Source organism: Nerophis ophidion, linkage group LG25 (genome assembly GCF_033978795.1).
Source record: "Nerophis ophidion isolate RoL-2023_Sa linkage group LG25, RoL_Noph_v1.0, whole genome shotgun sequence".
Taxonomy (NCBI): domain Eukaryota; kingdom Metazoa; phylum Chordata; class Actinopteri; order Syngnathiformes; family Syngnathidae; genus Nerophis; species Nerophis ophidion.
The window spans coordinates 25351247-25373735 of record NC_084635.1 but is presented as its reverse complement, the minus strand read 5'-3'; the positions used below and the strand labels follow the sequence as shown (position 1 = coordinate 25373735).

At 40.1% G+C, this 22489-nt stretch overlaps 1 protein-coding gene across 1 annotated transcript in view; it reads right to left on the bottom strand.

The window, feature by feature from the left end:
* Window positions 1–17189, bottom strand: part of nqo1 (NAD(P)H dehydrogenase, quinone 1) — a 35836-nt gene extending 18647 nt beyond the window's left edge. Inside the window, exons 1-3 of the mRNA XM_061887608.1 lie at window positions 17029–17189; window positions 9748–9915; window positions 1124–1254 (exon numbers count right to left, since the gene is read on the bottom strand). Coding sequence (XP_061743592.1) covers window positions 1124–1254; window positions 9748–9915; window positions 17029–17032 — 303 coding nt within the window. The 5' untranslated portion in view covers window positions 17033–17189. The remainder of the gene's footprint in view (window positions 1–1123; window positions 1255–9747; window positions 9916–17028) is intronic.
* Between the last annotated feature and the right edge of the window lie 5300 nt (window positions 17190–22489).

Here is a 22489-nt window from a genome sequence, read left to right as displayed (position 1 = left end):
TATCTCGAGATGTATGTTGTAATATGTATATGTGCTTTGCTATGGAGGTTTTTTCTCACTCCGAACTGGGCCCCCTTAGGAGCCCAGTCTGGATTGTATTTTTTTACTCATCCTTCCCCAGAGTTTACCTTTTTCCCATCTGTTACGGGGCGCCTTATGGCGACCCATCAGCGTTCTTTTTTTGTAACCCTGTACACTGTTTGTGTGTCTAATCTTGAACAGGTTTGTGCTGAAAGCAAAGTTTTGTTGTACTTGTTGCAATGACAATAAAGACCTACCTACCGACAGATGGACGCTTCAAGCTGACCACTCAGAGAATATGAATACCTTTATAGGGGTGGGCCAAAGAAAAGGCAAACTAAATAAAATTAAAGTTAAAGTTAAAGTACCAATGATTGTCACACACCCCAGGTGTGGCGAAATTATTCTCTGCATTTGAACCATCACCCTTGATCAACCCCTGAAAGGTGAGGGGAGCAGTGGGCTGCAGCGGGAACCACGCCCGGCAATCACTTTTGGTGATTTAACCCCCAATTCCAACCTTCGGTCCTTAGTGCCAAGCAGGGAGGTAAGTGGGTCCCATTTTTAATGTCTTTGGTATGACTTGGCCGGGGTTTGAACTCACAACCGAACCGATCTCAGGGCGGACATTCTATCCACTAGGCCACTGAGTAGGTCTATAAATACATGCAGTGAGGTGTGGGGACCCCCAGATGTAGTTGTAGGTTGTCTCCAGCTAAATGACAGATAGTTAACAGTAATGGACCCTTATTGGGTCCATTTCTACACCCTCAGTTGATATTATACATTGTGGGCCAATAGATATAAATGCAGTTAAATGTACTGTATCTTTGACATAGCAAGCTACTTTTGTCGTGTAGTTTGTAGTGTAGCTTGCTACAATTCTCCGGGGATAGCTTCCCCTGTAGCTTAGCAACATTTAATTGTGAGAAACTTGTAGCTTAGCTTACTGCATTTTCCAAGGAGCTTGCCGATCACTGGACATTTCATTCATTCAGTGCTTTGATAAGTCGATAAGTCGCTTTGGTCAACTATACCCCCAGACCCACCCACACGTACACACTTTTTGTTTACACACATGCGATTACTATCCAACAAGGACCTGGAAGATGATGAGTTCTGCCGCTTCTACTTTGTGTTGTTCAGCCATGATGTCCTCACTCAGGCGACGGTTCTTCCAGGCATGCATTGTCTCTTCTCCATACTGAAACAGCTTTGGATTCTTCAGATCACCTGGAAAATGCCAATATTGTCAAAAGTGACCTTTTAAATGACAGCAATTATGTCTTCAATTATGTCTTGACGTGTACGGTATGGGAAAAAATAGTACTCAATACCCTGCTGGTTCTGTAAGTTGACCTTGTTATAAAGATATGGAGTTCATCATTGATATGGTAGGTTAGGCTGACCATATTGTGAAATCCCAAAAAGAGGACACATATATGCGTGCCAAGGCGGGCAGCACGCCAAGGCCGGGACTAGGTGAACATTTGCCAATGATACTTGAACTATATTGTAGACATGTGTTTGCCTATCATCACGTATTTCTTCCGGTTAGTTAAGTCAGTGGTTCTCAACCTTTTTTCAGTGATGTACCCCCGTGAACATTTTTTTAATTCAAGTACCCCCTAATCAGATCAAAGCATTTTTGGTTGAAAAAAAAGAGATAAAGAAGTAAAATACAGCACTATGTCATCAGTTTCAGATTTTTTAAAATTGTAGGACGGTGCAAAATATTGCTCATTTGTATCTTTCTTGAACTATTTGGAAAAAAGACATAAAAATAACTAAAAACTTGTTGAAAAATAAACAAGTGATTCAATTATAAATAAAGATTTCTACACATAGAAGTAATAATCAACTTAAAGTTCCCTCTTTGGGGATTGTAATAGAGATCCATCTGGATTCATGAACTTAATTCTAAACATTTCTTCACAAAAAAAAGAAATCTGTAACAATATTTATGTAACATGTCCACAAAAAATCTAGCTGTCAACACTGAATATTGCATTGTTGCATTTCTTTTCACAGTTTATTACATTCATATTTTGTTGAAGTATTATTCAATAAATATATTTATAAGGGATTTTTGAATTATTGCTATTTTTGGAATATTTAAAAAAAAAAAAATCTCAAGTACCCATTGGCATACCTTCAAGTACCCCCAGGAGTACACGTACCCCCATTTGAGAACCACTGGCTTAAGTGACTTAAGTTAAAGTCAAAGTTAAGTTAAAGTACCAATGATTATCTCACACACACACTAAGTGTGGTGACATTTTTCCTCTGCATTTGACCCACCCCCTTGTTCACCCCCTGGGAGGTGACGGGAGCAGTGGGCAGCAGCGGTGGCCTCGCCCGGGAATATTTTTTGGTGATTATAACCCCCAATTACAACCATTGATGCTGAGTGCCAAGTAGTGAGGTAATGGGTCCCATTTTTATAGTCTTTGGTATGACTTGGCCGGGGAGCTCACAACCTACCGATCTCAGGGCGGACATTCTAACCACTAGGTCATTGAGTAGGTGGCTCAACTGGGTAATTTTTTTATTTAGATATTATCAATGATTGTGTCGAATGCTTTTGTTAAATCCATAAACACTGCCGCTGCGCACTGTTTACTGTCTATTGCAGGGGTAGGAACCTATGGATCTAGAGCCAGATGTAGCTCTTTTGATGACTGCATCTGGCTCTCAGATAAATCTTAGCTGACATTGCTTAACATGATAAGTAATGAATAAATCCGCTGGTAATCACACTGTTAAAAATAACGTTCAAAATATAAAACATTCTCATACAATTTAATCCATCATCTTTTTTCTACTGCACTCGTTCAAGAAGTCGCAATAATGGTAAGAAGTATTTTATTTATCATCGGTGAGCTTCCGAATAAAAAAGTTAGTAAAAACAATAACAGACTTAGACAAGATTTGTCACTTAATTTCTGTTTGTGCTTCTTTGTTTTGTATTTACTTTCCATCAGTGCTCTAATTTTGTTTCCATTTCCTGCTTGTCCCACTGGGCGCTGTGTTTTTTCCCCTCCCCTGCTGTTGATCTGCAGCTGGTCCATTCATGCTTGTCTCACGCGCTTATCAAGGCCCAAAGATTGACTATTGTCTAGAACTGTACATGCAAGACTGCTTTCTTCTCCTCTGTTGATGACATACTTGCCAACCCTCCCAGAAACCTCCAGGAAGAAATTTTCTCCCGAAAATCTTCTGAAATTCAGGCGGAGCTGGAGGCCACGCCCCCTCCAGCTCCTTGCGGACATGAGTGGGGACAACCTGTTTTCACGTCCGCTTTTCTGTTATATAAACAGCTTGCCTGCCCAATCATGTTACAACATCTACAGATTTTAATAAAAAACTGCACACACAAGGAGACGGAAGCAGAAGGACGAGGAAGTTACAGCCATGGCGACGCCGTCTGTAATAGAGTGATCTATGTTGTCTGTTGCCATCTCCTGGTGAATGTTGGCTATAGCGTTATGGGGTTGCTTTTTGATTGGCCAACGATTTACGTGGTGTTGCGCACCTGACGGCAAGTGAGGGAGTCTGTTCTGATTCCAGAATGATAAAACAAATATACATAGCTACAATTCACTGAAAGTCAAGTATAAAATAGGATGTTTCATGGATACAAAGGATTCTGGGTATTTGTTGTGTTGTGTTACTGTGAGGATGTCCTCCCGAAATATGTTTGTCAATCTTGAATGGTGTGTCTTCACAGCGTGGCGCATATTACTAAGAGTGTTAAAATTGTTTATATCACAACCATTAGTTTACTCTGTGTCACCCAGTATGCCTTGCAGTCGTATGCGTGTTGCAGCGGAAGTCACACACAACATGATGCTGGACTGTCAAGCAGATCGCACATACTGTAGAGGGCAACAAAGTCAATGACTTCATAGCACACCCTAATACTTATTATCTGGATGACTGCCGGCAGTCATTCTAGAGAATATTAGCGTCTCCTATTGTCTTCTTCGCTTTGTGACACAGGTCTTAAATGGCTCTTTGAATGGCAAAGGATACCGATCCCAGAACCATGTATATTAAATATTTCCGGATTGTTCAACCGCCACCCGCCCGAATCTAATTAAAATCTATTTTTTCGTCATGTCGCCCGCCCGACCCGCGTTTTATCCGCGGACTCCACGGATGAGACCGCAAACCGTGCATCTCTAATGTATATATATATATATATATATATATATATATATATATATATATATATATATATGAAATATATATGCACTGGTGAATTGGCTGTAAATATACTCCTCCCCTCTTAACCACGCCCCCGCCCCAACCACGCCTCCGCCCCACCCCTATCCACGCCTCCTCACCCCCCACCTCCCGAAATCGGAGGTCTCAGGGTTGGCAAGTATGGTTGATGATATTAAAAGCATCTTACCTACTCTTCGCTCTCCTGGTTCCTGCTTCTTGGGGTCGCCACTACGGCTGCCATGCGAGTTTTTAACATATTATACTCTATAAATGTTGGTCTTACTTAAAAATGCAGACATTTAGTTGTATTCAGTGTTAAAAAAATATGATATGGCTCTGACGGAAATATATTTTAAAACATTTGGCTTAAATGGCTCTCTCAGCCAAAAATTTTCCCAGCCCCTGGTCTATTGCATTGGTATTGATTGATTGATTGAAACAGTACATATTCCGTACGATTGACCACTAAATGGTAACGCCCGAATAAGTTTTTCAGCTTGTTTAAGTTGGGGGGTCCACATTGATCAATTCATGGTACATATATATACTATCAGCATAATACAGTCATCACACAAGTTAATCGTTAGAGTATATACATTGGATTATTCACATTATTTACAATCAAATCTATTCCGTTATTTTGATTAATGCCACTGACGTTGAAATGTTGGCTATTTTAATAATGCTATTTAAGATACTCCATGTTGCTCCTATATTGCTTTTGTTCCGGTCCAATGATTGACTGTAGTATTATTTCCTACGTGTTCGTAGTATGCTCGTTAAGCTTGTTCTTATACGTTTTGTGCTGGTTTTCTGCCTCTATGGCTCTTTGTGTTATAAATGTTCTATATATTGTATTTTTCTTGTTGCAAGCATTTTTCCGTCCTTTTGTCGTCCATGGTTGATTGTTTTTCTTTTGTTTCTTACTAAATTGTTTTAAAGGACAGTGTTTGTCATAGACCCAAGTAGTGAAAGTTTTACAAAAAAATTCCATATGCATGCATCATCCACATAATTTTCACTGTTAATTGTTCTAACTTTGATACCTCAGATCATTCTGCAAAGCAGTCATATGCACAAGCTGTCATGACTGTGTGGTCATGTTTTGTTTTAGTCATGTTCGGTTTTGTTTTTTGGACACTCAGCTCCTGTTTTTGCACTTCCTGGTTTGTTTTGTTACCATAGCAACTCATTCGTTTTCACCTTGTCCTCATGTCACGCCCCTGTCCTCATGTCTCACACCTGTTTTCACTAATCACCACGGTATTATTTAAGCCTGTCTGTTTCTGTTGTTCATCCTGGCAACATCACCTCCTTCCCACATCTACCACCTGCAATGCCTTCCATGCCAATGATCCATACCCCTTGTCGCTTTCCAAGTAAGTTTTTTGTTATTCATGCCATTGTGCAAGTGTTTTGTTTTATGTTCATAGTCTTGTTTCATAGCCAAGTTTGTTCTCCGCCATCGTGCGGGCCTTTTGTTTGCTTCCTTTTTGTGGTTTGTTAGTTTAATAAATAAAATATGTACTTACATTTAGTCTTGCCTGTGCCAACTTTCCTTTACCTCGGAAAAAAACACACCAAGCCCAAGTCGTGACACAAGCAGTCTGTTCATATTCGTCTAAATGTATTTTTGTCATAAATGTTCCTCTTCTTTCAGTTTCCATCATAGATTGTGAAAACTGGCAGATGATCACTTATGCTGGATGTTAGCAGACCTTTTGTGGTGTTATTATCAAAATCATTAGTAAAAATATAATCAATAAGTGTTGTGCATTGTCCTGTGATTCTGCTTAGCCTTGAGATTTTTGGATACAAACTCAGGCTGTACGTTGTGTCTATGAAGTCATCAATGAACTTTTGTTTGCTAAGGTTCAAGAGGTCAATGGTGAAGTCTCCACATAAGAAAGTTTTTTTTCAATTTCAGTAAAAGTTGCCTTAATCCAGTTTTTAAACATATCAATGTTTAACTGAAGTCAAGGGTCTCAGACACACAGCCCGCGGGCCAATTGCGGCCAGCGAGACATTATTTTGTGGCCCCCACCTTTATATGGAAGTTTAATGTTAGTGCGGCCCGCGAGTTTTATATGAATAGCGCTTGACAGCGTTGTGTTGTTTGGGTCCAAAATGGGTCTTTCAACGTTCTGGGTTGCCTACCCTTGCGTTAGTGGAAAAGCGGAAAATGAGTGAAATCAACAGAGACGTTGCCATGGAGACGAGGGTTTTCTTACATGCCTGGCTGCAGTCGCACCGCGACACCTGTCCGTCAGTAATAACAGTCCCAGATAACCTGGACCAATTCAAACTGTTATTTTTTTATTATTATTATTGTTTGATTTGCATTGCCTCTCACGATGAACACTACATATATTGCTGTATAACGGCGGATAACACTCCGGGGGCCGTCACTTCTTTGCGCTTGCTATCCCGGTACTATTATCCGCCGACCGCCGTGTTGGTGTAGGGAGGAAAAGCGGAACGCCACACATTGCGGAAATAACATTCTCCGTGCATCGGCTAAATACAAATATATTCCACAACCTCAAACATGTCTTTTTCAAAGCTTGCAGTGAAGAGAAAGGTTTGTGAGTAGCAAAGACAATTCCAGGAGAAGTGGCAGAAGTAATATTTCTATGTTGAGCACAGCGGCACCCCGACGTGTCTTATTTGCACAAGGAAAGTAAATATTTTCTCGCGGCCCAGCCTCACCGAGATTCTGCATCCAGTGGCCCCCAGGTAAATTGAGTTTGAGACCCCTGACTTGGGTGATCTATATATACAGCTAATTATTATGTTCTTGTAGTATTTTTCATGACATATTTCAATGCTTATACATTCTAAGATATTATCAATCGATAATGACATATTTTTACCACTTAGTAGGTAATGTTCTTCATCACGTACACAGCTACTCCCCCTCCGTTCTTGTTGGTTTTGTCGATATAATTCAGTTCATATCCTTACAGGTCAAAACTCATTCCTTTTTTTTTAGCAACTACATAAATAGATAGATAGTATATTATTGATTCCTTCAGGAGAGATTCATGTTTCTGAGATAGCGATCACTTTGAAGGGTTCATTGAACCATTCCAAAAAATGCTTCACTTTCTTGTATATTGCACACAAACTTCTGCTTTAGAAATAGATAATTGACAGTTTATTGTCGATTTTATTGTTTCCTCCATATTGTTTGTCTGTAGAATAAAAACAATTATTTCTGGTATGAAAGAAAAAAATGTGTATCTGGATCTATATCCTTATTTAATTGAACTTTCCGGATCAATACTGCTGAAGGTTTTCAGTTCCATATATTCCTGTCCGGGCAGCAGGGGTTAGTGCATCTGCCTCACAATACGAAGATCCTGAGAAGTCCTAAGTTCAAACCCAGGCTCTGGATCTTTAAGTGTAGGGTTTGCATGTCCTCCCCGTGGCTGCGTGGGTTCCCTCCGGGTACTCCGGCTTACTACCACCTCCAAAAACATGCACCTGGTTATAGGTTGATTGGCAACACTAATTCGGCCCTAGTGTGTGAATGTTGTCTGTCTATCTGTGTTGGCCCTGTGATGAGGGGGCGACTTGTCCAGGGTGTACACCGCCTTCCGCCCGAATGCAGCTGAGATAGGCTCCAGCGACCCCAAAAGGGACAAGCGGTAGGAAATGGATGGATGGATATTCCTGTCCGGCAATCTTTTGTGTTGCCCTATGATTGTCGTTAAAGGAATTTTATAGTTATCGTGTTATCATGTTAACTTTGACAACCCTAATTGGAATACATCGTCTTTTAGTGACACTACTCTTGTCCTCCACTTGAAATCGATACGCAGCTGTACCAAACCAAAGGCTACGTACTGAAAAATCTGAATACATATATATGTGCTGTATAAGATGACATGTAGTTTATCTACAGACCCCGTTTCCATATGAGTTGGTAAATTGTCTTAGATTTAAATATAAATGGAATACAATGATTTGCAAATAATTTTCAACCCATATTCAGTTGAATATGCTACAAAGACAACATATTTGATGTTCAAACTTTAGAATTTGATTCCAGCAACATGTGACAAAGAAGTTTGGAAAAGTGGCAATAATTACTGATAAAGTTAAAGAATGCTCATCAAACACTTATTTGGAACATCCCACAGGTGTGCAGGCTAATTGGGAACAGGTGGGTGCCATGATTGGGTATAAAATCAGCTTCCATGAAATGCTAAGTAATTCACAAACAAGGATGGGGCGAGGGTCACCACATTGTAAGCAAATTGTCGAACAGCTTTAGAACAACATTTCTCAACGAGCTATTGCAAGGAATTTAGTGATTTTACTATCTACGGTCCGTAAAATCATCAAAAGGTTCAGAGAATCTGGAGAAATCACTGCACGTAAGCGATGATATTACGGACCTTTGATCCCTCAGGTGGTACTGCATCAAAAACTGACATCAGTGTGTAGAGGATATCACCACATGGGCTCAGGAACTTTTCATAAAACCATTGTCATTAACTACAGTTGGTCGCTATATCTGTAAGTGCAAGTTAAAACTCTACTATGCAAAGCAAAACCCATTTATCAACAATACTCAGAAACACCGCTGACTTCGCTGGGCCCGAGATTATCTATGATTAACTGATGCAAAGTGGAAAATTGTTCTGTGATCTGACGAGTCCACATTTCAAATTATATTTGGAAACTGTGGATGTGGTGTCCTCCGGAACAAAGAAGAAAATAACCATCCGGATTGTTATATGCGCAAAGTTGGAAAGCCAGCATCTGTGATGGTATGGGGGTGTATTAGTGCCCAAGGCATGGGTAACTTACACATCTGTGAAGGCACCATTAATGCTGAATGGTCCACACAGGTTTTGGAGAAACATATGTTGTCATCCAAGCAACGTTATCATTGCTTGGATGCTGTTTATTTCAGCAAGACAATGCCGAGCCGCGTGTTACAACAGAGTGGCTTCGTAGTAAAAGAGTGCGGGTACTTTCCTGGCCCGCCTGCAGTTCAGACCTGTCCCCCATCGAAAATGTGTGGCGCATTATGAAGCGTAAAATACAACAGCGTAGACCCCGGACTGTTGAACGACTGAAGCTCTACATAAAACAAGAATGGGAAAGAATTTAACTTTCAAAGCTTCAACAATTAGTTTCCTCAGTTCCCAAACGTTTATTGAGTGTTGTTAAAAGAAAAGGTGATGTAACACAGTGGTGAACATGCCCTTTCCCAATTACTTTGGCACGTGTTACAGCCATGAAATTCTAAGTTAATTATATATATTTTTTTAAAATAAAGTTTATGAGTTTGAACATCAAATATCTTGTCTTTGTAGTGCATTCAATTGAATATGGGTTGAAAAGGATTTGCAAATCATTGTATTCCGTTTATATTTACATCGAACACAATTTCCCAACTCATATGGAAACGGGGTTTGTATAACTACAGAGATCTTAGCGCCGGTAGTAATTCAATTGACAAAGCATGACAAAGCAACTCACCAATTATGTCTTCCTGCGTGGAGTTGGCCTTGAAGTTCATGGCATAAAGGTCTGACACGATGACCCGGTAACCCTGATCTGACAGCTCCTGAGCGGCCACGTCCCGTACAGCAGCGTTGAATGAACCCAAGCTCTGGTGGGCGTACACAATCAACACTGTCTTCTGAGCTGTGAGACACAAAGGATCACGACATGGATTACAAAATGGATACAAGTTAAAAAAAATGGGATTCTCATTTAAAAAAAGCTCCTTTTCTTCTCATACTCACCCAGCACATGCTGGTTTCAACATTGCAGGAATTTTGAAAGTGGTTTACTTTCTATTATTGTGAATTCCTACAAATCATTTCTAAATACTATATTGATCTGAATTTAAGTCAGCACTGAATCTAATACGACAAAATTTAATAAAATTCCTGATAAAACAAATACCCATTACACCAGTGGTCCCCAACCTTCTTTGCACCAGGGACCGGTTTAATGTAGGCGTTATTTTCCACATGTGGCAGCAAAATTAAGTGCATTAAAAATACAACTCACCATATTGCTGAATTACTGGGATCCTTCGCCTTTTTTCCTTTGCAAAAAAGCTCTCCAATGACTTTTATTTTTACTAATTTTTCACCAGCTTGTAGGTAAATTTTTGGCTAATGTATCTGATGGATTCTACGTGATAAGGGCATAGATATATAATAAAAATAGATTTATATGCCAATATTTCCAATGGATTTCTACAGTATTGCTCTCTAAATGTATGGCTTTTTATTTTTATTACAAACATTATGTGTTCATATATTGTGCACTATTTCACACATACTGTAGTTATGTAAGCTTTTTCTGTTCAATGTTTTCATGTGTAAACAAACAAATATGTTAATGTTAACTACTTGTGCAATAATACCAGCCCTTTAACTTCCTAGGCCAAGGGAAGTGTGTATTTTTTACCGTTAACACGTTTATTATATGCAACAATTTAGCACACTTGCACATTAGCACTATATTACTTATCCGTCTGTCTAACGCATGTGTGTCAAACTCAAATACAGAGTGGGCCAAAATTTTAAACTGAACAAAGCCGCGGGCCAAGGTTGAACAAATTAACCTTTTAATAGGGACTTAAACAAGTTATGCATTGAATATTGAACAAGCAAGGCTTACATAACGTTATAATGACATGCAAAATCGAGTTTCAAATAATAATAATAATTAAAAAATATCAATGGCATATCAAAGTAAATTTTAGTAAACATTGAATGCCTATTTTCTATTTGCAACCTTCTGAGGTAAATATCAAAATAAACTTTTTCCACAGGTTAATAATACATTTGAAAATAAAATAACAATAATGAATGAATAAAACATTCAAGCCTTCAAGTAACAAGAGAGAGTGCATGAATAAAACGTTAATTATTGCTCAGTTTGCTACACTGATTTGCTTTAACACTGAATATGGAACAAGCAACGCTTAAATAACTTAATAGTGCAAAATCAACTTTCAAAAAACAAACGAAAAAACATCAATGGTATATTGAATACAATTTAAATAAAAAATGTAATGCATCTTTTGAATTTGCAGCCTTCTGAGGTAAATATCAACATTAACTTTTTCCACAGGCTAATAAATTTGAAAATAAAAAAACAATGAGGGGGGCGTGGTTTGGTGGTAGCGGGGGTGTATATTGTAGCGTCCCGGAAGAGTTAGTGCTGCAAGGGGTTCTGGGTATTTCTTCTGTTGTGTTTATGTTGTGTTACGGTGCGGATGTTCTCCAGAAATGTGTTTGTCGTTCTTGTTTGGTGTGGGTTCAGTGTGGCGCATATCTTATTATTTTTTTTTTTTGTCTTGTCCAGCTTCTCAGGCAAATCATATAGTTAATGTAGATGCCCATATCGGCTGTTAAGATTTACTTTACAAAAGAAAAGTGTAGGATAATTCTCTTTTTGCGAGAGACAAAAACAACAACAGCAAACACAACAATAAGAACAAAAACAACAACAATAGAACAACACCAGCACATCCGATATGTACAAATATGATCGTAAAAGTGATAGCAAAGAAGCAGTTAGCGAAATCAACAATAATATAGAAATGACAATGAGCATTTTTACACTACAACTGGCGCATATTTGTAACAGTGTTAAAGTTGTTCATACGGCCACCTTCAGTGTCACCTGTATGGCTGTTGACCAAGTATGCATTGCATTCACTTGTGTGTGTGAAAAGCCCTAATATCATGTGGCTGGGCCGGCACGCAGTTTGTATGGAGGAACAGCAAAAGTGACGACAGGTTGTAGAGGACGCTAAAGGCAGTGCCTTTAAGGCACGCCCCCAATATTGTTGTCCGGGTGGATATCGGGAGATATTCAGGAGAATGGTTGCCCCAGGAGCTTTTCGGGAGGGGCATTGAACTTCGGGAGTCTCCCGGGAAAATCGGGAGGTTTGGCAAGTATGAGTATTAGCGGTGAATGCGGTGTTACAGCGGAACCGCCACTGTATAATACAGGCGGGCAAGTTCCAATGTTAATTTGATATTTCCTCAAGGGCCAAATGAAATTACAACTTTGGCCCGCAGGCCAGAGTTGGACACCCATGGTCTAACGCATTTCAGCTACTATGGTGACGTTTTCTTGATCAGGCAGCAACATACTGTTTTACATGGGTCTTTTATCATATATCCATCCATCCATCCATTTTCTACCTGTTTATTCCCTTTGGGTAAATATTAGGGCTCCGGATCTTTTGGTGTCCCACGATTCGATTCAATATCGATTCTTGGGATCGCGATACGATTATATATTGATTTTTTCGATTCTACACGATTCTCGATTCAAAAACGATATTTTTCCAATTCAAAACGATTCTGTATTCATTCAATACATAGGATTTCAGCAGGATCTACCCCAGTCTGCTGACAAGCTAGCAGAGTAGTAAATTATTTTAAAAAGCTTTTATAATTATAAATGACAATGTTTTATCAACTGATTGCAATAATGTAAATGTGTTTTAACTATTAAACAAACCAAAAATATGATTTATTTTATCTTTGTGAAAACATTGGACACAGTGTGTAGTCAAGCTTATGAGATACCATGCAAATGTAAACCACTGTGACACCATTGTTCTTTTTTTATTTTTTATTTTTATAAATGTCAAATGATAATGTCAATGAGGGATTTTTAATCACTGCTATGCTGAAATTATAACTAATATTGATACTGTTGTTGATGATATTCATTTTTGTGTCACTACTTTTGGTTTGTTCTGTGTCGTGTTTGTGTCTCTTCTCAATTGCTCTGTTTATTGCAGTTCTGAGTGTTTCTGGGTCATGTTTGGTTTTGGAATTGGATTGCATTGTTATGGTATTACTGTGTATTGGTTCGTTGAATTGATTAAAAATAAATAAATAAATTAAATAAATATTAAAAAAAAGAAAAAAAAAATGATTAAAAAAAAATATATATATATATATATAGCTCGGTTGGTAGAGCGGCTGTGCCAGCAACTTGAGGGTTGCAGGTTCGATTCCCGCTTCCGCCATCCTAGTCACTGCCGTTGTGTCCTTGGGCAAGACACTTTACCCACCTGCTCCCAGTGCCACCCACACTGGTTTAAATGTAACTTAGATATTGGGTTTCACTATGTAAAGCGCTTTGAGTCACTAGAGAAAAGCGCTATATAAATATAATTCACTTCACTTCATATATATATATATATATATATATATATATATATCATTTTTTTACCGCTTATCCCCTTTCGGGTCGCGGGGGATGCTGGGTCCTATCTTAGCTGCAATCTGGCGGAAGGTGGGGTACACCCTGGACAAGTTGCTATCTCATCACAGGGCCAACACAGATAGACAGACAACATTCACACTCACATTCACACACTAGGACCAATTTAGTGTTGCCAATCAACCTATCCTCAGGTGCACACACAGGTGTGTGTGTGGGTACTTTAACTTAAACTTTAAAATATATTCAACTATATGTTTATGTTAGATGTTGGTGCTGTCTAACTTAATTTTTATGGACCTTGTTGTGTATACCATCAACCTACTGCAGTTGGAAATTAGCCGTTGGTAAAACATGGCCCATTTACATTTTATATGTTAATCAATATGCATTGTCCCGTGTAACAAAAATAACAAATGGTAAATCATAATCAGAAATATTACTATACATCTATGAACAAGCTATAAGTGTGTCTAGTGGGACAGGCAAAAATTAAGCCGGACAAAATATTTATTGTATCTGTGTGGCCTGGTAGCAAATGCATCAGGCACCTGTACCGGTCCTTAGAGTCAACCTGAGGAATACATCTAAGTAAACCACTATATACAATCACATCAGCAATGCGACTTGTACCAGCTGTGAGGCAAACATGTCAAGCATGTGCACTTTATATTCGGTGTGTTCAAATATTGCCAAAAAAAAACAACACAATTTACAATTCCAATTAATTATTGTTAACTCACGTGAAAAGTGTTCCACTCCTGGTTTTAGTCCATTGCATACTATAATCACTATAAAAACTCTTGTTTCATTCTGTCTAATGTTATTTTGGGAGTCGTTTCATGTTTTACAAGAATGACCACTGATTGTAACCCCCTTCCAAAATTGGTATTACAAACACTTTTGGCCAATTGTGAGAATTATTTTCTCCCCCAGCAGTTAAACCGGAAAGTAAAAAGAAGGACATTCCTCTGTGGTTGGAACAAATGGGATCAGATCACACAGTGTAACTGGTCAGACGCATACATTAATTTGTTCACATATTTTGATTCTATATATTGTACTTTTGTAGGATTGAATCTGCGATGAAAATTCCTCCCGAAAGTTTGCTCAGGTTTTTTTTTTTTGTCCCGGCTCGGTTCAATATCCTTACTTTGTAACTATTCTTTTTCCTTGTGTAGCATTCTGTGGAATCTGGTGTCCAAACAAAGAATCACACAATGGTAACTCAGTCTGTGGGCTTTAAAAAAAACAATTACCTAGACTGCAACATAAGCCACTATTGCATGGCTGTCAAACTCTGGCCTGCAGGCCAAATTTGGCCCGCCGTGTAATTTCATTTGGCCCTTGAGGCAATATCAAATTAATATTAGAGCTGGCCCGCCGTTATTATACAGCGGCGGTGCCGCAGTAACACTGCATTCACCGCTAATACACATCCTTGCCAACTTTCCCGATTTTCCCGGGAGACTCACGAAGTTCAGTGCCCCTCTCGAAAATCTCCCGGGACAACCATTCTCCTGAATTACTCCCGATATCCACCCTGACAAGTATATTGGGGGCGTGCCTTAAAGGCACTGCCTTTAGCATTCTCTACAACCTGTCGTCACTTCTGCTTTTCCTCCATACAAACTGCGTGCCGGCCCAGCCACAAAATATTTGGGCTTTTCACACACACAAGTGAATGCAATGCATACTTTACCATGAATTGATTAACATGGACCCCGACTTAGACAAGTTGAAAAACTTATTCGGGTGTTACCATTTAGTGGTCAATTGTGCGGAATATGTACTGAACTGTGCAATATACTAATAAAAGTATCAATCAATAAAAAAAAAAAACAACTTAGTCAACAGCTATACAGGTCACACTGAGGGTGGCCTTGTAAACAACTTTAACACTGTTACAAATATGCCTCACACTGTGAACCCACACCAATCAAGAATGGCAAACATATTTCGGGAGAACATCCGCATCGTAACACAACATAAACACAACAGAACAAATACCCAGAACCTCTGCAGCACTAACTCTTCCGGGATGCTACAATATACACCCCCGCTACCACCATCATTGTGTTTTTATTTTCAAATTTATTGGCCTGTGGAAAAAGTTAATGTTGATATTTACCTCAGAAGGCTGCAACCAGAATAGAGGCAATACATTTTGTATTTAAATTGTATTTGATATGCCATTGATGTTTTTTCGTTTGTTATTTGAAAGTTGATTTTGCACTATTAAGTTATATAAGCATTGAATGTTTCATATTCAGTGTTAAAGTAAATCAGTGTAGCAAACTGAGCAATAATTAACCTTTTATTCATGCATTTTCTCTTGCTACTTCAAGGCTTGAATGTTTGATTGATTCATTGTTGTTATTTTATTTTCAATGTATTATTAGCCGGTGGAAAACATTTATTTTGATATTTACCTCAGAAGGTTGCAAATAGAAAAGAGGCCTTCAATTTTTATTTAAATATTATTTGATACGGGGACGGCGTGGCAAAGTTGGTAGAGAGGCTGTGCCAGCAATCTGAGGGTTGCTGGTTCAATCCCCACCTTCTACCATCCTACTCACGTCCGTTGTGTCCTTGGGCAAGATACTTCACCCTTGCTCCTGATGGGTCCGTGTCCACGCCTTGCATGGCAGCTCCCACCGTCAGTGTGTGAATGTGTGTGTGAATGGGTGAATGTGGAAATATTGTCAAAGCGCTTTGGGCTCATTAAAAAGGGGTAGAAAAGTGTTATACAAGTACAACCCATTTACCATTTACCATTGATATGCCATTGATATTTTTTAATTATTATTTGAAACCCTATTTTGCATGTCACTATAAAGTTATGTAAGCCTTGCTTGTTCAATATTCAAAGCAAAACTGTTTTGGGTCCCTATTAAAAGGTTAATTTGTTCAACCTTGGCCCGCAGATTTGTTCAGTTTTAAATTTTGGCCCACTCTTTATGTGAGTTTGACACCCATGCACTATTGGGCAAAAGAAAGTGGCATGTGTCAGCACTATGCAAAAAGAAAGTGAGAATCAAAATTGAATCCAAGCAAGAAGTTGTTGCAAAGTACAAATTTGGCATCTGTGTGCCTCCCCCTTTTATACTGGCTCATCAATCATTACCGTATTCTCCAACAAAACTCGTCAATAAAGTTAAAAGTGATGTTTAATGTTAATTTATCCATTTCATTCGTCATTTGTCATGTTGTTAAACATAAAATAATCACAATATCCCCAGACAACGTAGAACAAAACAGACCAAGGCTACTGTTTATGCTGCATAAAGTCCACCAGGTATATTCAACACACACAATTTATTCCAGTAAATTAATCATACATATACTGGACATGTTATGTGTAAAAATTTCAAATGTTTCGTCAGGCATTGTGTATATAATACAGTAAGTACTATGAAGCAAGTAGCTGGAGCTAAAATAACTTAAGACTAAGTGGAGTAAAAGTGACATCAGAATGGTCTCAATAGACGAAAGTGAAAGTCAATCTCGCCTCTTAAATCCCACTAAATGTAAGGTCGATTTACTTACCCATGTTGTGTGTCTGCTTGAAAAGGTCTGGATGCTTGGTCAGTGCATTGTGACTTTTATACACTCTACCGCTGTCTTTGCGTGAGAAACATGATTAGATTGGATAAGAAATGGAGTGCTGTTAAACTGCAGGACCGGTTTAGTTGAGTGTTGAAAGGGAGGAGGCTAAGTGTGTGCATGTGTGTGTGTGTGTGTGTGTGTGTGTGCGTGTATGTGTGTGTGCGGGCGCGCCGTTTAGTCAGTCTGTGGAGTCACTGGTGCAGGTGAAAGAGATTGCTTTCACTTGGTGTGGAAAAGAATGTTTGGTCACTTTTAAGGGATTATCCCACAGGGGTCATGTGGCCAAAAACACTTCAATCCGACTTAATTTGACTTTGTTCGAAGAAAAAAGTGAAGAGGGGGTCCCTTGCTAAAGCTGGAGTAATTCAATCACGTCCTCGATCTGTAATCGTACCTGTCACCAGTTTCTGTGTGAACACGCAGGGGCTAATGAACGGCTGCGTTTTGTTCGTTGGTTTTCTATCATGATTGGATTCAGTCATTAAAAAGAGTGATGTAAGATTTTTATCGGCACAAACCTTATTTGAACAAACACCAAAAGATATATGAAAATAACTAAAAAAGCACACGGAGAGCACCAGGCCCTGTTCCCCAAAGGGGACGAAAAATCCTGAATCTTAAGTGGAATGAAAGAAATGGAGCGAACCCTCTCGTCAGTCATCTAGTCTCTTTGTCTCTGTGGGTGGAGGCAGCTGGCATACACACACAGAGAAGTTCATCCTTGTTACAGCACGTAAATGTAAGATCACATTAAAAAAAAGACCCTGATTCCACACGAAATCTGATAAGAATCAAAATCTGACATAATCTGGCAGCCCTGCTGACACCAGGACCGTAACTAGGATTTGACAAATATCGAGGTCAACAAATGGTGGTCCAAGAGGAGCTTTGAAAGGCGGTGTGTCATGTTCCGTGGTCCAGATCATGTTTTGTTTAGTTATGTTCTGTTAGTTTTAGACTCATTTAGTTCCTGTTTTGTGCACTTTGGGTGTTTGTTTTGGTTATCATGGGTGCTAATTGGTTTCACCTGCCTCTGATTAGTGCTCGGCATATTCACCTGCTGTCGAGCACTAATCAGAGAGCTATTTATTCACGTTGCTCACCACAGTCAGTGTACGTGGGTACATTTATGATTTATCAGAAATAAATCATCTCCTACCTCATGCTGTCGTCCGGAGCCATCTGTTCTGCATTCCGGGAGAATAAACCCCAACCTCGCGCCACACGTGACAGGCGGAAACCATATAAATAATATTACCTTGGGCAAAAAAATTAACAATTCACTTATTCATTTACTATGCTGAAATTAAGAATGTTAAACAGTTTTAAGATTATTAACACTTTCTGCTTTGAAGTTCATGGCCGAGGCAGGTGCACCACCAGGCCCACAGGGAGTAAAGAAATACATTTATTTTGATACTCTTATCAGTGACAGAGCATGACATGTCCAGGAATTAGTTCCAGAGTTATTTTACAGCGCTCCTCAGAGTGATATCCTGAGGGAAGAAACTGTTCTTATGACGGCTTGTTTTGGCATACTGTGATTTGTCACGCTTGCCGGAGGGGAGGAGTTTGAACGGTTTGCGACCAGGGTCTGAAGGGTCTGCAGTGATGCTACCTGCCCGGTGGCTGTCTCTGGACGAGTATACAGTAAGTCCTGGATGGGGAGATGGTCGAGCCCCATGATATTTTCTGCAGTCCTAATTTTCCGTTGCAGTCTGTGTCTGTCCACCTTGGTTGCAGATCCAAACCAGACAGTGATGGGGGTGCACAGGACAGACTGAATGTGGATGTGTACAATATGATCAGCATTTCCTGGGGCAGGTTAAACTTCTTGAGCTGACGTAGGATGTACACCCTCTGCTGTGTCTTTTTTCAAATTGTGTTTCAGGTCCCGTGAGGTTGTGGATACCAGGATCCTAAAAGAGTCCACAGTAAAGACTGTGCTGTTCAGAATGGTGAGGGGGGTTTCTCCTAAAGTCCACTTTCATCTCCACAGTCTTTAGTGGGTTCGGCTCTGCATGGTTCTGACTGCACCAGGGAGCCTGCTGTTCCACCTCCCGCCTGTAGGCAGACTCGTCGGCGTCCTGTATAAGACCGATAGCGGCGTCTAAAAGAGTCCACAGTAAAGATTGTGCTGTTCAGAATGGTGAGGGGGACTTCTCCTAAAGTCCACTTTCATCTCTTCGATCTTTAGTTGGCTTGGCTCCAGATGGTTCTGACTGCACCATGGAGCCTGCTGTTCCACCTCGCGTCTGTAGGCAGACTCGTCGGCGTCCTGTATAAGACTGAAAACGGCGGTACTTGCGGCCCTCTAACCTTGGTTTTCCACCTTTTTTGGAGTTTTTCCGACTTTTCTTAAATTTCTCTCCCACTTTTGGTGGGCCTTTGCTTGGTGCGTTTTGGACATGCCATGGTGACATTTGCGAACTTCAAGAGTTTCACAGAAGGATCCCCTGAGTTGCAGTCACTGGTGTAGGGGAGCAATGGGGAGAGAACCACTGACAAGCCGAGGCTGGCACTGTGAGCTCGGTGAGTTTAATACGATATCCGGGATGGTTGTGTTGAATTTCTGACATCTTCTGAGAGTTTCATCAAAATCCCTTGATAACTATTTGACCTATGTTACTAACTAACTAACTAAATAAACAACCAACCACAGTGGATACATAACATTCTGTAGATCTCTGCTATTACGTTCTGAGACCACCATCAGTCCCTCTCCCCAGCCACCTGGTTCAGCTCCTCCTGGGGGATCCCGAGGTATTCATAGTCATCATTGTCACTGTCACCGACGTCCAATTGGGGTGAGTTTTTCCTTGCCCTTGTGATTTAGGGCTATATAAATAAACATTGATTGATTGATTGATTGATTCACAGGACAGCTGGGAATCATAGTCTACCCAACATGAGCTGGGTCTTCCTTGTGGCCTCCGACCGGAAGGACGTCCCCTAAACACTTCTCCAGGGAGGCGTCAGGGGTGCATCATGACCAGATGCCTGAAGTACCTCATCTGGCTCAGAGCTCCTCCAGAATGAGAGCTGCTTCTCGCCCTATCTCTAAAGGAGAGCCCGGCACCCAGCGGAGGAAACACATTTCGTCGCTTGTAATTGTGATCGTGTCCTTTTGGTCACAACCCAAAGCTCATCACCATAGATATGGATATGAACGTAGAGTGTCTGGTAAATTGAGAGTTTGGCTTTCTAGTTTAGCTCCTTCTTCACAGATCAATAAAGGGTCTGCATAACTGCTGCAGACTCCGCACAGATACGCCTGTCGATCTCACGATCCCCACCTCCCTCACCCGTGAACAATACTGTGAGATACTTGAACTCTTCTACATTGGGCAAAATCTGGAGATGGCACCCCAACCTTTTCCGGGCGAGAACCATGGACTCAGACTTAGAGGTGCTGATTTTTATCCCAGAAAATATTTGGGCTGCGTTTTATTCTGGTTAAATCATGATTAGCTTTTTTTTTTTTTAAATCATTCAATAATTTGGAAAATAATGGTATGCCAAGGCTGCCCTTTGTCACCGATTGTGTTCATAACTTTTGAGAACTGAATTTCTAGGCGCAGTCAGGGCGTTGAGGGTATCTGGTTTGGTGGCTGCAGGATTAGGTCTCTGCTATTTGCAGATGATGTGGTCCTGATGGGTTCATCTGGCCAAGATATTCAGCTCTCACTGTAAAGGTTCGCAGCCGAGTGTGAAGCGACTGCAATGAGAATTAGCACATCCAAGTCCGAGTCCACGGTTCTCGCATTGAAAAGGGTGGAGTTGGGAAGGAGATCTTTCCCCAAGTGGAAGAGTCAAGTACCTCGGAGTCTTGTTCACGATTGAGGAAAGAGTGGATCGTGAGATCGGACACTGTATCGATCCGTTGTGGTGAAAAAGGAGCTGAGCCGGAAGGCAAATCTCTCAATTTACCGGTAGATCTACATTCCCATCCTCACCTATAGTCATGAGCTTTGGGTTATGACTGAAAGGATAAGATCACGCGTACAAGCGGCTGATATGTGTTTCCTCCGCCGGCTGGCAGGGCCCTCCCTTAGAGATAGGGTGAGAAGCTCTGCCATCCGGGAGGAGTTCAAAGTAAAGCCGCTGCTCCTCCACATCAAGAGGAGCCAGATGAGGTGGTTCGGCATCTGGTCAGGATGCCACCCGAACGCCTCCCTAGGGAGGTGTTTAGGGCACGTCCGACCGGTAGGAGGCCACGGGGAAGACCCAGGACACGTTGGGAAGACTATCTCTCCCGGCTGGCCTGGGAACGCCTCGGGATCCCCTGGGAGGAGCTGGACAAAGTGGCTGGGGAGAGGGAAGCCTGGGCTTCCCTGCTTAGGCTGCTGCCCCAGCGACCCGACCTCAGATAAGCGGAAGAAGATGGATAGATGGATGAGTATCAGTATTGGCACTGCTAGCCATGTATTTAAATGATATCAGATTGATACCAAAAACAGCTGCAATGAGTTTGAGTTTGCGTTTATTTGGAACATGCGTGCATACAACATGATACATCACAATTTCCCGTTTCTCTTTTCCACATGTTCAAAAAGGAGTAGGAAGAAGCAGAGCTTATTTAATCCTACCCCTTTACTTTTACATAAAAGTTGCTAAAACTTTTGTTCACTTCCTGTTCTCAATGTATTCACAATATACTCCATAAGTATCAGAATCAAAATAAATAAATAAATAATTGTTGAAGTAAGTTATGTTCCATACGATGAGATAAGTAAGGTTATTTTGAGAATGGATGGATGAATAAATTCAGAATGTTTTTCATGATTCTTCTTCTTTGTACTTTGTAAACACTTTAAGTTTGAAAAGTACATTGTTTGATTGCTTTGCTTGATCCATTCCATAATTTAATTCCAGATACAGACATACTGAAGGTCTTATGTGTTGTACGTGTGTACAAATGTTTTAAATTACATTTTTCTCCAAGATTATATTACTCCTCTTTTGATGAGAAGAATTGTTGTATATTCTTGGGTAGCAGGTTATAGCTTGCTTTGTGTATCATTTTAGCTGTTTGCAAATTCACTATGTCCTGGAATTTCAGTATCTTTGATTCAATAAATGAAGGGTTTGTATGTTCTCTATATCCAACATTATATATTATTCTAACTGATCTTTTTTGTAATACTGTTAGTGAATGAAGTGTACTTTTGTAATTATTTCCCAATATTTCTACACAGTAACTCAGTATATGGTAACACTAGTGAGCAGAAGAAAATACAAAGTTATTTTTGGTCTAGAACATACTTGGCTTTATTTATTATTGACGTGTTTCTTGCTACTTTATCTTGTATATTTTTTATAGGAGATTTCCAGTTCAATTGATCATCAATCATTATACCTAGAAATTTGGTTTCATTTACTCTTTCAATTTCTATTCCGT